General features: G+C 37.0%; 3 protein-coding genes across 4 annotated transcripts; all 3 read left to right on the top strand.

Annotated features, from left to right (window-relative positions):
* Nucleotides 1–1,321: 1,321 nt before the first annotated feature.
* LOC131312748 (uncharacterized) lies at nucleotides 1,322–8,885 on the top strand. Its single transcript, XM_058340706.1, has 5 exons — nucleotides 1,322–1,465; nucleotides 3,631–3,711; nucleotides 4,769–5,143; nucleotides 5,392–5,619; nucleotides 8,459–8,885. The coding sequence occupies exons 1-5, from the start codon at nucleotides 1,330–1,332 to the stop codon at nucleotides 8,755–8,757; spliced, it is 1,119 nt and encodes a 372-aa protein (XP_058196689.1). The 5' UTR covers nucleotides 1,322–1,329; the 3' UTR covers nucleotides 8,758–8,885.
* LOC131312784 (DNA glycosylase/AP lyase ROS1-like) lies at nucleotides 8,765–9,859 on the top strand. Its single transcript, XM_058340763.1, has 3 exons — nucleotides 8,765–8,891; nucleotides 9,023–9,102; nucleotides 9,222–9,859. Exons 1-3 carry the CDS (start codon nucleotides 8,862–8,864, stop codon nucleotides 9,502–9,504), a joined length of 393 nt encoding a protein of 130 aa, XP_058196746.1. The 5' UTR covers nucleotides 8,765–8,861; the 3' UTR covers nucleotides 9,505–9,859.
* Nucleotides 9,757–11,623, top strand: LOC131312771 (DEMETER-like protein 2). 2 transcript variants are annotated; one of them, XM_058340745.1, is made up of 5 exons: nucleotides 9,757–9,790; nucleotides 9,876–9,958; nucleotides 10,470–10,670; nucleotides 11,201–11,237; nucleotides 11,315–11,623. In XM_058340745.1, exons 2-5 carry the CDS (start codon nucleotides 9,918–9,920, stop codon nucleotides 11,432–11,434), a joined length of 399 nt encoding a protein of 132 aa, XP_058196728.1. In that variant the 5' UTR covers nucleotides 9,757–9,790; nucleotides 9,876–9,917; the 3' UTR covers nucleotides 11,435–11,623. The 2 variants fall into 2 exon arrangements, with proteins under 2 accessions (XP_058196728.1, XP_058196737.1); XM_058340754.1 differs by having other exon boundaries at nucleotides 11,201–11,231; nucleotides 11,315–11,621.
* The last annotated feature ends 4,300 nt before the right edge of the window (nucleotides 11,624–15,923 follow it).

Here is a 15,923-nt window from a genome sequence, read left to right on the forward strand (position 1 = left end):
CAAGCTCGAGCTCGAGTCAAGCCAAGGCCCGCTAGGCTCGAGCTCGACTCGTTAAATTTTTACTGAGCTCGAGCTCGAACTCATGTTTGTTAAAAACTTAATAAACAAGCTTGAACATTGTAAAGCTCGGCTCGACTCGGCTTGTTTGCAGCCCTTTTTGCAGTTGCAAAATGAAGAGGAATGGTGGAGGGTGATTACTGGCGGAGCCAGAATTTTAATTTTGGCAGGGTCGATTTAGTAGACATATTTTTTTATTGAAAAATATATTTATTATATCATAAAGTTCTTATTTTTTAATTCATTATATTTGTACATTGAAATAATTTTTTAGGTTACATCAACTATTACGAGCTTATTTTTTATTTATAAAAAAAATTAAAAAATGAGAATGTAAAATAACTAATTTTTTATAAAATCAAACTAAAATTATTAAAATTATAAGTAACTATACACGAATAATTATCTATAATATTTAAAATAAAAAATTTTAAAACTCGTACACTCGCGAGAGCCGGAGCCCCTGGCCCAATATAGCTCTGCCGCTGAGGGTGATGAAACGGAGTCAACTGGCAAGACAATGATTACTCACCTTTATCAAATCAAACAATTCATTTGGTGTAATGTATTTATATAGCATCTCTCTTTTTTAATTAAAAAAAATAAAACAAAAATTGTGCTTTCTCAATTGAGAAGTAAAATGGGGAAGAGACAAAACCTAAAACAAAAATGGTGATGAAAAGTTGCAATTGAAAAACACGGTAAATTAGAAGTCGAATATAAGGCTAATACAAGAGTTGTTCGTTCACGAAAGAATTAGTTTGGGTAACAAATCAAATGGGGCTGATAAGCTTCTCACCACAAGATGACAATAGAGTCATTTTACACAAGTGCTCGTGGCATTAGAGGCGGTCTTACTCATACTTTCAATTATTACTTTCATTTTTTTTCTTCACTCATAATCCTATAAAAAATTTTAAAATTTTCTCAAAAATTCATCAAAAAGTAACCCTAATTATAATTCAAAACCCTCCAAAACTCTTAAACGAACAATACGAACGGGGTCACGTGTTTTCAATTGCCCCCCCTCTCTCTCTCTCTCTCTCTCTCTCTCTCTCTTTCAGAGGAGCATGCAAATTTCCATTGCCGTCTGGTCTGATACTACTGTTCATGTTCGTCTTGCTGCCCGTGTTGCATGCCGGTTGTTTTGAGACCCTTTTTCTTGCTGGTTCTTGATGCCGTTGAGGTTAAATAGCTAGACTGTTGAAATTAAAGAAAAGAGGTACTGTACTGTACTAAAATTTGACAAGTTTGCAGTGGTGGCCCGGTGCAATGGGAAAAGACGAGGGTGACGTTTGGATAGCAAAGACACCTCCTGCCAGGGCTGAGCCAAATCGAACAAGGGCGAGGACTAGGAGGCCAAATCCACTTTCCGAATCCGCCAGCAATTTGCGACAAGAAGATTACTGTACGGGGGTTTCTATTCTCAAGTGTCCTATTATAAAATTTATTAACTCAATTGAAAAATCAGCTATCCGTGACCAAAATAGGGTTGCAAACCATCCGAGCTGCTTGAGACTCAGCACATTAAGGCTTGACTTGGCTGGTTTTGTAACTGAACCGAGCTTGAGTTTTGTAGGATCATGAAATAAACGAGCCAAGCTCAATACTCTAAAGTTCGGTTCACGTCTCTTCGAAAAAAAAACTTGACTCTTTTATATAGGCTTGGCTAGCTAAGAGTTCGGCTCATTTACAAAAGAGCCAAGCTCGAGGTCGAGTTTTAGAGTTGTCTAGTAAATGAGCTGAGTGCGAACACTACCAAGCTCGGCTTGTTTGCGCCCATATACCCAGCACACCCTTTTTCACCTCACTCAAATGCGAGAGTCCACGTACTTTCACCTCAAATTTACATGGAGTCCATATACTTAATATTAGATCCCACACGTGGTGGATAAAGTGTTGGGCATCACATGGCGGTGTTCCAAGGCCACCAAATAATTTTTCCTAAAGTTAAAACGGAATGGGTCTTTCGTGGACTCGAGGATGGAATTCAATTGAGAAAAATTAAATTACAGACTTAAAACATAGCAAAGGTAACTACATTTGGACCATAAGTTGAGTATCCTGAGTTTTAAATTCTTACCTACGTAGCATTTCAGAGTTTCGTCAAGTTTTGAACAATAAGAAAGTCAACAACTTTTCTTCTTTGGTCGCGCAATAGGATTGGATGATTTTTTGATCACATAAATTGAGACAGACATAACTAAAGTTTTTTTTTGACGTTGATTCTACCATGGATCCTTTTAACGTCATGGTAAAGCATCGAGCACAATTCTAGATGTATCACTTTAACATATAGATTGAGGAAAGAACTACCAGGTTTTTTTGGGTACTATGCGTGCATATCAGAAACATTGTTCGTTACTTAGATTTTATTTAAGATTTTTGTCGATAAATGATCATATTGTGGTTCATCTTTGTATCTTTTTTCAGTATATATATCTGCCACCACTGGGTTAAGATTTCGCCTTCGTCCTTGCATGAACTGGAGCATCTATCTTAATGATCGGAACGGTTCAAAGAGTCAAGCATGCAAAAATTCGCATTGAGCAAAAATAGAAATTACCTTGATCAGATATCGCTTGATGTAGTTTCGAAACACATTTATATTGAAAATTAAAGATTTCAACACTGAATCACAACCGTTTAACCCATTTTCTCAAGGTAAATGTGATACAAAATTATGTTAATCGATATCTAATCAACTTGATTTTTGGCATGGTTGACGTACTGCACAAGCTCTAAAACTTGAAGGGTTTGATTATTAAAGTGGGCTAGGTAAGGGTTCACAAAGGGGCATAACTGGACAGTCCAGTCCGTGAAGATCCATTCCCGAGTTGAAACATGTTCCAGACATTTCTGAAAACTTTAGGATACTCGCTGGAGATGTGCGGGACTCTTAGGGGGTGTCAAATGGGGGAAATTATTAGGTGCTCCTGGGGCAAAAGCACGTGATGTCCAAGTACATTACAGTGTGTGGATTGGATAAGTATATGTTATGGTTAAAGGTCTTGGCCAGCATGTGTCCATATCTAGGACCAATGAATATTACTTGTGAATTTCACAGTATGCTCCAGGTTATGCTCGGGGGAGCTTTTTTTTGGGTATGATAGAAGAATATGTTGGGCGGAAGATGGTGGAGGAATAAGAAACGCTTTTTGTTAGAACACTTTATAAATGAACCAAATGAAAAAATGAAATGATCGGTTGACATACGTAAATGAAGGCATATGTTTTTTTTTAGAGGTATAGCCCTATTTTGGCTTTTGTATGTAATAAAACTGCACTAGACTATCAAAAATAGTGTTCCTAACGTGCGGTCTCTTTCATTTATTCAAAATTTACGTTTGAAGAGTGTTTGGCACCTTGTCCATTATATGTCCCGTACGGGCCGTACCCATGTGTTACATGGTATATATGGCCTCTGCATATGATAATGCTGTTAGAGTCTTGGGTTTCAATTGGGTGGAAAGTTGCAGAAAACCCATATTTATCTCTTTTCCAAATTCTTCAAACTGCAAGTAGCTAGCTTGATTGATCACTCAAAGAAGCTTTTACTTTGTAAATATGCAGACCCTGGTCGGTACTGGCTTCGCTCAACTTCAAGGAGAATGATCGAGGGCTTGGAAACAGCAAAAGCTCATCCTAATGGCAGTACGCGCTTAATTTTAACCATGTCTTCAATTAAATCTATTGTATGTCCTATTTATATATACTTTTTTAAGTGCCTAACCTGTCCCGAGGACCAAATTGTGTACTCCTACAAATAAAGGAAGGCTCTGTTTAATTTAATACAGAAATACGAAGTAAAGTGATTTCTATTATGTTACACTGCGTAAAACCAATTATATTTGTTGTGGAAAATGGAGTTCTTGAAGGTATCAACATCCACATGAGGGTCACATGAAGTAGCAGTTATCAGGACTTGGTGTAGAAATAGTTATTTACATATTAATAGTGGACCGTTTTTGCTGATGGCGAATTGAAGGGTTATCCCAAAGCGCCTTTGTGCAAGTTGATTTTCTCCAATTTTGTCATCAATTCATTTTTCCTTTTACTTAGTGGCACATTCTTTTCAACATCACTCTCGTATGAACTATCCTGATTTTCTAGTATGTTAATCCTACAGAGTTGTTCAGCTTTCATTGGATTGTTTAACCTAATGATACACGTCAGCTAGATCATAAAAATGAAAAATAGTTAAATATGAGCAGATATGAAGAAACAGATGACGCATTTGTCCCTAAGTTCTAACATTTATCTTATTCTTATTCCCAAGATTCCTACCCCTCTCCCTGCCTCTATTTTAAGTACCATTCAGTATCTTAACTGGTCTAATGGCACCGTAATAGGAAACATGATATCATTGCATAATTGAACAACTTTGCCCAATTTATGTATGAGTCATTTATGTGGGTGGAAAAAATGGTAAGAATTCTGCCTTTCCCTACAACATTAACAAACAAACAAGCAAGAGGGAGAGGCATACGAGTTCGACTTCTCGTACTATCATGTCTGGTACGTCATTGTCAAAAGATTGAAGTCTCAGTGGCAGTACCGCTTAAAGAAAGTGTTCAAGTTGCAAGTCGGAGCTGAGGTTTGCCTGTGATCGTAACACTTCCGTGTTGGCTATAGTTTTAAGTAGCTATACAATAAGATGTTAGTATCTATGACTTACCATGAGAAGTTAAAATTATATTGTTGATTGCAGGGGATGAGCAGTCCAGATTCTATGACAATAGATGTTTATACAAGAAGCTGGTAGATCATAGAAAATATGGGCCTAGAGTGTTAGGTGAAGCAAACATAAAGAGGATGCTGGAATCAGTCACACATGATTATTCACCATCCAAGAGAAAACTATGCATGGATGTGGAAACTGCATTTGAACCAATTCAACAATCTACTGCAAAATCATGCAAGCGATCATTGGATTTTACTCTGGAGAACCTGGAAGGAGAAGATCAGACAACACCTTTCAATGAAAATAGGAGTGGCTATGATACCAAGTCTCTTCAAGTGTATAAGAGGAGAAGGCGAAAAGTTACTGCATGCTATTTGCAGTCTGTCGTGAACAAAAAAGACGGTATTGTACCATCAGCGGTCTCAAGTTGAAGTCTGTCTGGTGAAAACTTAGTTAACTATTGTCGTGGTTTAAGCCTTGGTGAATGTACAGAGGTTATAACCATGGCTAGTTTGGCAACAAGTAGAGCACCTGTTATTATCAGTTGAGACCATGTCACAGGAACTCTGGTGAAAGTAACCTATATCTGCGTTGCTTGTTCGCAGTTATCATTACATAGTTGAAACAAGATAGTGTTTCTGTTGTTGCAGGTTCACGGGACATGCAACCAGAAGAACTGATTGATTTTGCTGTCCAGAGGGCCGAATATCCAGAAATGTCCAATGGATGTGCCGAACTGGGTGCAAATGAAAGCACTCCAAATATGAAAGATCACTTGAAAGTTAAACTCGAAATTAGAGAGAGATGGTTGCAACAAGAAAGGAAACTACTTCGACCACGGGTAGAATCATTTATTGCCCAGATGCGGCGAGTTCAAGGTAGTTCTCACTGTTTAGTTTTGATCTGTCAAAAACCGGTAATACCGGCCTGGTTGCTAATCGATACATGGGAGGGCAAATGGAGATTTTCATTCTCTGACTTGCCATGGGTATCGCTAAAAAGAGCATGGAGCGAGATATGTTATTTTCTACATCCAGTGATGGCTCTACGGCTATGGGAAGGTGGTGACTTGAAGACCCTGGATTGGGAAAGAATGAGAACCCAAAAATAAATTGAACGAATATATTTGTAGGATTACATATGTTTTGATAAACCCCATGAAAGTGATGAACATTCCAATGCCACACTTAACTATTTCTAACATCAAATTATTTCAGCTCAATTCCTTACGTAATTAAATTTATTTCAATCTCCTAAAAAATTGTCTTTTAAGTCAGCCCTCTCATCTCATTGATCTGACTTAAATTTGTGGAAAAAAATGTTACGACAAAGTTTAATGTTGAAGCCAGAAAAGCGTGTGTGTGTATTTATATTCTACTCTTTTTTTCCTGGGAGAGTGTTATTTCAATCTGAATTTTTTTCTTTCATCAGTAATGCAATGTCTAAAGTGTAAATTCCGTGACTAATTAATGGAGGTAAATAATGTCTTAATTACGGACACAAAAAGAGAGGTATTTACTAGCATTAAAAACTATACAAATGCAATATAGTCCTACTATTTACCAGTCACTTCAAGAAAAATTACATTGGGTGACGAATGAAAATTGTCACAAATTGCATGTTTTTCGCCACAAATAATATAGGTGACGAAAAAAAATTTGTCGACTAAAGGTTGTCGAAGATTCCTTCCTGGTGACGAAATCTATTTTTCGTCACATATAGTGCTTTTTGATGACGAAATATTTCGTCACCAAAAAGTGAATAATTGGTGACAAAATTTTTTTCCTCACTTATTGTGCTGTTTGACGAGGAAAAAATTCGTTACCAATGGGTCATATCGGTGACGAAAATTTTCATCACTAATATAAGAAATCGGTGACGAAATTTTTTGTTACAAAAGATGTTTTCATATGGGGAAAAATATCTTCTTTCTTGCTCCTACTGGGTTTCGAACCTGAATCCTTTGAGTTTTTCACATAAGCCCCAACCAACTGCACTACAAACATTTTTCAATAAATATTTGAAATATCTAATATATAACATATATGTTTAACATGAAAATATATTTCGAAAGTAATTTTAAACCTTTAAACATTAAAATTAGCAATTTTGATAAACATGAAAGTTGTAGGCAATTGAGTTATTGTTCAAACCCAATTTGAATTATCTCAATCGGAGTTTTTAGTAAAGAGTTATGTCCGAAATATATTTAGTGACAAAGCGCAATTCATAAATTTCATCATGGAAGGTACCCATTTAGTGACGAAATATATTTTTCATCACTGAAAGCATTAAAATGGTGACAAAATTATTTTTCGTCACCAAAGTTAAGCATTTGGTGACGAAAAAAATATTTCGTTACTAAATTGGTCTCATTTGGCGACAAAATATATATTTTGTCACCAAATGATTATCTTTGGTGACGAAAAATAATTTCGTCACATTTTTTAAGTTTTCGGTGACGAAAAAAGTATTTCGTCACCAAATGGGTACCCTTTGGTGACGAAAATATTTTTTTCGTCGCTAAACAAGTATAATTGGTAACGAAATTTTTTTGTCGCGGAAGTTGTTAAAATAGTGACGAATTTATTTTTTCGTCGCCAAATATACTCATTTAGTGAAGAAATTAAATTTCGTCGCCACTTTTTCGTCACCAATTTTCATTTTTCTTGTAGTGAGTAATGCAATAAATACTTACATAATGATCTTACTCTATGAAAACTAAGCGAGGGCAATCGTGTACTCTTATTTTTGCATGTAAATTTCCCTAATATGCTTGTAAAGCTGTTTGGGAGAATTTTTTTGATTTATAGTTGTTAGAATTACAAATATTAATCTTTTTTAGTGACTAGATTGACGAAAATTTCTGGATGCCATTGTCTAGATTTGGTTCACATTCTAGAAGTATCGTATGTCATACTTACTACTATTAAGGAAAAAATAGAGATGGTTTATCACATTTTAGCACTATCCGTGTACATGAATGCTTTAGATTTTAAAAAGCTAAATAGTATCACCTCATGAAATGGTGAAGAGGCTAGAGATCTAAATTCTGAGAATAACCCAAAACTTGAAATTACTGCTTGTAGCAAATTTTGTGATTCACTCCCAGGAATGGAAGATATATAGGTATTCGAGTGCTTTTTGGATATCCATTGACATTCTATTAGCATGAGATTTTGATTCACGTGTATCTACCATTTCACCACTAAGGAGTCTTGAAAATTTGAGTTAATTGTGGTCCATAGAGCTATGGACGTACAACCTATCATCCATGCATGTCCATAGAAGAATATAACAGCCGTCAATCAGTATGACTTTGACATTGTAGCTGCAATGATACGAACACAGACACTCACAAATGTGGATAATAAAGCACTTCAATTGGAATGTGACATTAACACCCAAAGACCTCGACAATTATAAACCTGTGATTTCCTTTCATAGGATTACAACAGTATAAGTAGAGAATCGTACATCTACATTTTGCCAAACCAATCTGTGATGAGTCCATTTTGCGCTCGCACACAGGCAATTGGAACACATCCTAGAAAGACAAACGTCCAAATGTGTACAGAGATATTTTTATGCAGATATTGCCAAACCAAGCTGAATGATTCCATTTTGTGCCTACACATACTGCAATTCTTTCTTTGTTGTGGGAGAGCGCCTCGTCAAATTTTCACCATTTTATTGACCACAAGTTAAACTTTGCAGGAGACAGGCGTTATTTACCATGGAAGGGTTCGGTGGTAGATTCAGTAGTTGGAGCTTTCCTGACTCAAAATGTTTGTCAAGGTGAACTCATGTTTCTTGGTCAAGAATTGTCTCTTCATGTTCATTCGATAAGCAACACCTTTATTACAAATTACGTGGTAATAGAATATAGGAAACTAGTGATCTTGTTTTCTTACAGCTCTGCCTTCATGTCCCTTGCTGCCAAATATCCCCGTAGAATAGTGGACAAAAACAAGTCACCACAGAAAAACTTTACTTTTCAACTAGTAAAGCCTTGAAGGGAACCCAGGCCTCCTCTGCTGTCAACCTGGATTATGTAGAGTGGAATAAAGTTAGATCTGTGAGTGTTAGAGAGATATCTAAAGTCATCAAAGAAAGAGGGATGAACAACAAACTTGCTCAATGGAACAAGGTACTCTGACGTCTGCTTCAAGAAGTTACTAAAGTTTAGAAGTTATCATCATACAATACAAAACCTTATAATGGTCTGACTTGACTATTAGTAAATAGCCTTATAACAGTTGTTCTTTCTGATTTCTTCAGAAGTGCCTTGATCGTATAGCTGGCGAGCGAAAAGGCATTGACCTGGAGTGGTTAAGAACTGCTGAATCTGACAAAGCAAAGTACGCAAAAACAAATTGTTACTGGAAATATTTAGTAGAGAGCAATACATGACTAGAGCACTGTGTCCCATATGTTTGCACTATGTATTATGTGATTTTTAGTAGCTCCTTTTCTGTAGGAATTACTTGATGAGTATTCAAGGTTTGGGATTAAAAAGTGTAGAATTCGAACGACTTTTGACTTTAAGGCATCTGGCATTTCCAGTAAGACCTTATCACCTTTACAATGTAAAACCTCAATGTAGTTCACAAGTTCTATCGACGTGCCCTGATTTGTTTCTTGAAAAGGTTGACACCAACGTTGTTCGGATAGTAGTTCGCCTAGGATGGGTTCCCATTGAATTACTACCAGAGGGAATTCAGATGCATCTTCTGAAAAAGGAAGGACCATTTACCAATTAGTTAATACATAAAATTACCGTAAACCATAGCAGAATGCTGATGTTGTTCTCATTTCAGATCCGTAAGGCGAACTCCATTAATGAATATCTATGGCCAATATTGGAGGACACCTTTGATCATGAAACAATGTAATTTCACTTTTTGCAGAAAAAATTTCCTCATTAGTGGATTTGTGCTAGGCTCCAAAGGATTTCTCATTGACTAAAAGATCAGCTAGAACTCCATACTAATTTGATGAATTGTGTAATGCAGGTACGAACTACATTAACTGATTACCTTTGGAAAAGTATGCTTCCGCAACTTTAAATGCATGTTCCAGTATCACATTTTCCTCAAGTATATTTTTTCATCAATGTAGTGTTGTGTTGCAGGTCTTCTGTACAAAGAAAAAACCAAACTGCAATGCATGCCCAATGAGAGTGGAATGCGAGCACTTTAAAAGTGAATCGGCAAGGTTTGCAGTGAATGTGGTGTTTAGTTTATTTGCAGTTTGTTTATTTTGCTCTCTTTCTGTGATACTTGGTGGCCATCAATGCCCTTCTAGGGACATATGAACATCTAGTTTGGTACCCGACCAAATAAATGATCTCTCAAGTCTCAACCATAAATCCTTGGTTGCATCACTGGAGACAAGTAGTCACGGGGATGACATAAACGATTAGATTCCCTTTCCACAGTCCACACTGGGCAAGATATGCGATAAGTGATCAAGTGTCCCCCGGTGAGTTATTATGTTTAAGAACGTTTGATATCTTCCAATGCAGCCAAAAATAGAAATGTTACAGTAGTGATAAGTAGTTCTTTTTTCAGGAAGAAAGATAGACTTTAATAGCGATTTTAAATGATGGCTTAGTAAAACTATCTTAATTAGTATCATACAAAGGTTGTCATCAAGAGCCTACGTAAAGGTATGTTAATCCTCTTATATTTGCTAATGTATCATGTATTGTTTATATTCTGTGAAGGAATACCCTGACAGGACTGCAAGAGAAAAGAACATCATGTTCCAACAGTCTCATTACATCTGTGGAAAGCAAGGTTGACTGCGAACAAACATGTGAGAGAGATAATGAAGATTTGGTGGTTGACACATCAAAAGCTATTGGTAAAACACAGAAAGCTGCTTCAGTTTCCGCACTTGGGAAAAGGAGGACAGAGCACGTTGTGTAAGTGCACATTCTATTCAAAAGTAGAATTGTTTATTCCAATAATGTGGTCACTGTATAGGAATAGTGAATGTGGTGTAAAAAAACAATGTAATTTGTGCTATTACATGGACTGATGCCCAATGCTAGAGCTGGAGAGTTTTTTTGTTGTAATAACTTGGAGCATAACAATGGCAGCAGGACACTAATCTCCGGGCCCGTTTGTTTGACACAATAAGAGCATCGAATTGTCCTGCACATGTATCCAAGGGAACCACGTCTCCAATATTTGTTATCCTTTTTACAGCCCGGATTAAATGTCCCTTGAGTATATAACCCAGAAAGTATGGGATATACACTACCGTGTGGGTGTGGTATTACTACTGCTCCGAAGTGATTACACATGTGTACGAGATTTTAAATTGCTTCACTCTTAGTCCCTTCAAACAAACGGACCCTTTGTGTGGATAACATTTTCCTAACTTGTTTGTTTGCACTTACGTAACTGTAGACGCTTGCAGTTTGTTCTGATAATATCTTTTCTAGTGCAGCTACGAGCTTCTGAATTCACACCCTGTTCTGGTAAGGGTATGTAGCTTCACCCGTCTTTTGCATTTGTATCTTTGTATCAATCCTGAGTTCACTTGGAATTGGCGGTATTGCAGCAAGACAGCAAAGAACCTGATTGCACGTATCCATACCTACTTGCTATATGGACAACAGGTGCAACCTCTAATAGAAGTATGATTTTAATACCTCCAAAAAAATCCTTTATAATCCACTGAGTCCACTAAATGTAAGTTGATCACTAATGAGAACTTGTACCATATCCATATCAGTGCTTGACTGCTCGTTATGATCTGGAATATCATCAGTGCAAGAATGATAATCATTGCAATTTTTAAAACCAGCATCTTTGGAATCAACGATGGGAAAGATGAAGTGTGGCCTTAATGTGTTCCTTATATTTTGAGATCTTATACCGATAATTGAAAGTGCAGATACCTCTGAATGCGAGTCTCGCAAAGCAGAACTCAACGATGTATCCTCTTTGTGCAAAAAAACAGCCGAACAAGATAGAGAAATGGTCTCTGGAACCCTGCTGGTGAGGGAAAAAGTCACATGTATAGATAATTTCTAGTTGTCTAGTTGTAATTCGTGTTACGAATCACAGAGAAATAAAAAAAATTCATTTGTATCATTTGTGTGCGCTTAAAATGCGGACTCACCTTTCCTGATTGAATTTCGATGATCTGAGTCGTTCAATGTGTTTATAACGTGATTTTAAGAGTATCCACTTGAAATTGGCAAAAAAAAAAAGACCGGTAAGGGCTTGATTTGAGTAGTTTTCTATTGAACCGTTCAATAAAAAACTGTTCAAATGAAGCCCTTCCCAGTAATTTTTTTTGTTGATTTCTCGCGAGTATCTTTAAAATCACGTTTTGATCATATTGAGCGGCTCGGATCATCAAAAATCGATCGGGAAAGGGGACTGTTAGAAAAATGGGTCGGTTCGGACCAGACCCAACCCACATGGGTCGTCCACATGGGTTATGTGATTGAGTTGGTTAGAAGGATGAGATAGACTCCTAATCTCTATCTGTTAGGAGAATTCAAAGATAATAGATCACACCTATATCTATTAGGAGACTTTGAAACTCTTGGACTTTAATCTATAAATATAGTCTTGCAGATATTTGGAGATATACACAATACGAAAGAATTAGAGTTCCTTCTCTCCTTCTACTCTAGAAAAATTCTCCAGTCAAATATTCTCCAGTCAAATATCTTCTCTCTCTAGGTTTCCATCTAAGAACCCTAGGATTTGCGGTGTGGATATCAAGAGTAGACTCTAGTAGTCTTCTCTATCCGGCGTGAAGAGAAGACGGTGTTCGTATACGTAATCGGTGCTTGTAGAGCGGGCCTCAGATCGTGAAAAGCTTGAAGCAACTTAATTCCGCAGCGCTTCAATCGTACGTGTAAGTCTTATGTGATTTACGAGCTTTCGATCCTATAAAGCACGCACAACGGTCTTTCTTGACCCAATTTTGATAAGTTTTCATGTTTCGGCGGTCTTGGGCAGTTGTCCCCTCTTGGGGGACAATCATGGTATTGGTCAAAGTTTCAAGTACTTCTTGCTCATTCAAGAGATACTGGATTTTCTTGTGCCACATGTCATAGTTTTTCCCATCCAGTTTCTCTCCCTTAACAAGATCAGCAACAATAGTCTTCGAGGCCATTTCATTGCATTTATTTGCGCATTGGAAATATTTAACACATTACAATAATTTTATCCTAAAACCCTATTAAGCAAATAATGATTTTAACCATGGATAGAGATCGAAAATCTACAATGCTCGTAGTCATCACTCCAACACATGGTGTAAATCATTATTTCTTAATCGATTTTTAGACAAAATTTCCAATGAATCCATATAACAGTAAGAGGATGAGACTAGTTATTTTAAGTCCTTCATTAATATTTTATGCAAGAATGGGAGGCAGAAATATTATACAAACATAAGTGCAAAAATTCACCCCCTTACAAATAAAAAACCCCCTTACAAATAAAAAACCAATGAGGGTGTTGCACTTATTCCATATAATAAGTTTGTCTCCGGTCTCTATCATCAATGAGAGCCCATCTCCAAACACATATAAATATTAATCCCTTCAATTGACCATCCATGCCAACATGCACATAATCGGTAAGTGTATGGATGGTTCCACCACACTCATCCTCTAAGAAGATGGGTGAAGTCTGATTAGTAAGGGTACAATTGTTTGCGCCGTAACACATCAATAAACAATCAATACATGATCAACTTAATTACACCGGGATCGCTAAATATTTTCCAGAAAAGAAAACAGATACAGTAGGATATAGATTCTAATCCATATCAATCCAAAACGATGAGAAAGAAAAATCAGTCTTGCAGTCCCTGCCTTGTAACTCGGTTTCACCAAAAATAGTCACCAAAGCCAAGTTTTTTTTTTTTTTTTTTGTAACTATAATTCATCAAATGGTGGTTTAACTCTCCGGTCCCAGCAAACCTGTTCCAAAACAATTTTTATTTGACAAAGGTACTTGAAAAACAGAACCGGAAGCCTTTTTTTTTTTTTAAACAAACAGAGTCCATCCAAGTCCAACCACTAACTGTTGAAAAGTTTTGTTTTCCTAAGAAGGAAAATCAAGCCACATGGGAAAAAAAATATGCTTAAGATTAAAACCCCGCTTGGCAGAAGACTAAAGAGACAAAATATAGTCCATTAATAATAGGTGCATAACAGTGCTCTCTCCAAGTCCGTGATTCGCTGCCGCTCCACGTCGGCGCACCCACAACCGAGAATAACAATTCTTAATCCAATGGACTCTATTAATCGTGACACAACACCAAGCCAAGGCAAGCCCGCATCAGATTTATTCTCACTATTGCATCGTCCTCATTTTTTTAATAAACACCAAATATTCATTAATATGGAAAATATTTGTAGTCAAAACATAAAACTTCAAAAACGTAATCAGTGCTTGTAGAGCGGGCCTCAGATCGTGAAAAGCTTGAAGCAACTTAATTCCGCTGCGCTTCAATCGTACGTGTATACGCAAATAAATGTAGTTAAATGGCCTCAAAGACTATTGTTGCTGATCTTGTTAAGGGAGAGAAACTGGATGGGAAAAACTATGACATACGGCACAAGAAAATCCAGTATCTCTTGAATGAGCAAGAAGTACTTGAAACCTTGACCAATACAATGACTGTCCCCGAAGAGGGGACCACTGCCCAAGACTGCTGAAACGTGGAAACTTATCAAAATTGGGTCAAGAAAGACCGTTGTGCGCGCTTTACTATGTTAGCCAGCATGCACAATGATCTCATTGGTGAGTTTGAAAACTGCGCTACGGCCCAAGAAATGTGGAACAAGCTGAAAATTACTTTTGGTGGCACAACGGCAACTAGGTTGCGCGCGTTAACATTGAAGTTCGACAGTTATAAAATGAACCTCCAACATTCTGATATGCACCATATAATGTAATAGAGGGTACGCTAGTTATCTAGTTTTAGTTAATTTTATTGTTAATTTAGTTGTTTTAATGTTCAAGGATTTTGGAGGGTTGCGTGAAAGTGGTTTTCAATGATTCAAGGAGATTTGGGGGTGGTGTGAATGTGATAGAAGTGGTTGGAATGCAAAAATGCAAAGAATTGATATGTGATTCTCTATCTCTCCTCTCCCACTACAAAAGTTAAAGTCCCAAATTTTCATCTCCCTCTCCAAAAAGCCCCAAAATTGGCTCATCAATCTCTATCACTACTAATCTCACCTCAAATGACCCTATTCCTCAAAGAAATGAGATCAAAGAAATGCTATGAAAGAGCAAAAGCGAATTCGGAAAGAGCGTTAAATACTTTGATGAGAGGATTGTTTTGACATATGGGCTAGCATACATTCCGGATGAGAAAAAATCTAATGAAAAGGGGGAGCTCGAGGCTCAATACCGTGAAAAGCCGGATGAGGATAGTGACTAGGTGTGATGGAGTCGGTGGTAGTAGTTTAGTAGGTCTTATCTAGTATCTTATTCGTAACTTTGTTTAGTGCTTGGAGGCGTGTGGTCATGTCTTGGGTAGTTTAGGGTCGGTAGTGGCCAAGGGTAGATGAACCATGCTAGCATATGACCACTACACTATTTTGTAGCCCATTCCCTTTGTAACCAAGGTCATTACAAGCTTAAAAAGTCCTTAGTTGATCTTTTGTGCGCATCGATTCCTTTGTGATTGACTGTTGATATTTGCATAATTAGTTGCATGACATGTTTTCCTTTCGTTATCCAAAGTCATCTGATAGTTGTTAAATTCTGTTGAATAAAGTGCTTTCGCTGTTAAGGCATAGTATTTCTTGTTCGTTGTTGCCTGTTTATAAAGCACTTCTTCGTGGGATATGGTTTAGTTTGAATTCACAAGTTTGTGTCCCGTATCCTCTCCTTGTTCGAGGACACAACTATTTTTAGCTTGCTCTTAGACTTGCTTGATGCTGAAATTGTGGATTGTAGAGAGGAAATAAAAAGCTGGATTGTTGAACTCTTGTTAGTTTACAATGTTGAGCATGTTCTAAGTTATGATAGCGGAATGGATTGGAAGGACGTTAGTTTTCAAATTTCCTGTAGTTTATTTGCTAGGGACTAGCAAACCTCAAGTTGGGGGGTGTGATAAGCACCCGATAATGTAATAGAGAGTACGCTAGTTATCTAGTTTTAGTTAATTTTATTGTTAAGTTGTT

This window comes from Rhododendron vialii, chromosome 2a (genome assembly GCF_030253575.1).
Source record: "Rhododendron vialii isolate Sample 1 chromosome 2a, ASM3025357v1".
Classification (NCBI taxonomy): Eukaryota; Viridiplantae; Streptophyta; class Magnoliopsida; order Ericales; family Ericaceae; genus Rhododendron; species Rhododendron vialii.

Excerpts from the sequence above, each read along its gene's own strand:
- LOC131312748 (XM_058340706.1), top strand. The coding sequence starts at position 1,330 with ATGGGAAAAGACGAGGGTGACGTTTGGATAGCAAAGACACCTCCTGCC. Across the intron at positions 1,466-3,630 it reads TTTGCGACAAGAAGATTACT|ACCCTGGTCGGTACTGGCTT; the intron begins GTACGGGGGTTT and ends GTAAATATGCAG. Across the intron at positions 5,144-5,391 it reads TGTCGTGAACAAAAAAGACG|GTTCACGGGACATGCAACCA; the intron begins GTATTGTACCAT and ends CTGTTGTTGCAG.
- LOC131312784 (XM_058340763.1), top strand. The coding sequence starts at position 8,862 with ATGAACAACAAACTTGCTCAATGGAACAAG. Across the intron at positions 8,892-9,022 it reads AACTTGCTCAATGGAACAAG|AAGTGCCTTGATCGTATAGC; the intron begins GTACTCTGACGT and ends TGATTTCTTCAG. Across the intron at positions 9,103-9,221 it reads GCTGAATCTGACAAAGCAAA|GAATTACTTGATGAGTATTC; the intron begins GTACGCAAAAAC and ends CCTTTTCTGTAG.
- LOC131312771 (XM_058340745.1), top strand. The coding sequence starts at position 9,918 with ATGAGAGTGGAATGCGAGCACTTTAAAAGTGAATCGGCAAG. Across the intron at positions 9,959-10,469 it reads TTTAAAAGTGAATCGGCAAG|GAATACCCTGACAGGACTGC; the intron begins GTTTGCAGTGAA and ends TATTCTGTGAAG. Across the intron at positions 11,238-11,314 it reads CACACCCTGTTCTGGTAAGG|CAAGACAGCAAAGAACCTGA; the intron begins GTATGTAGCTTC and ends GCGGTATTGCAG.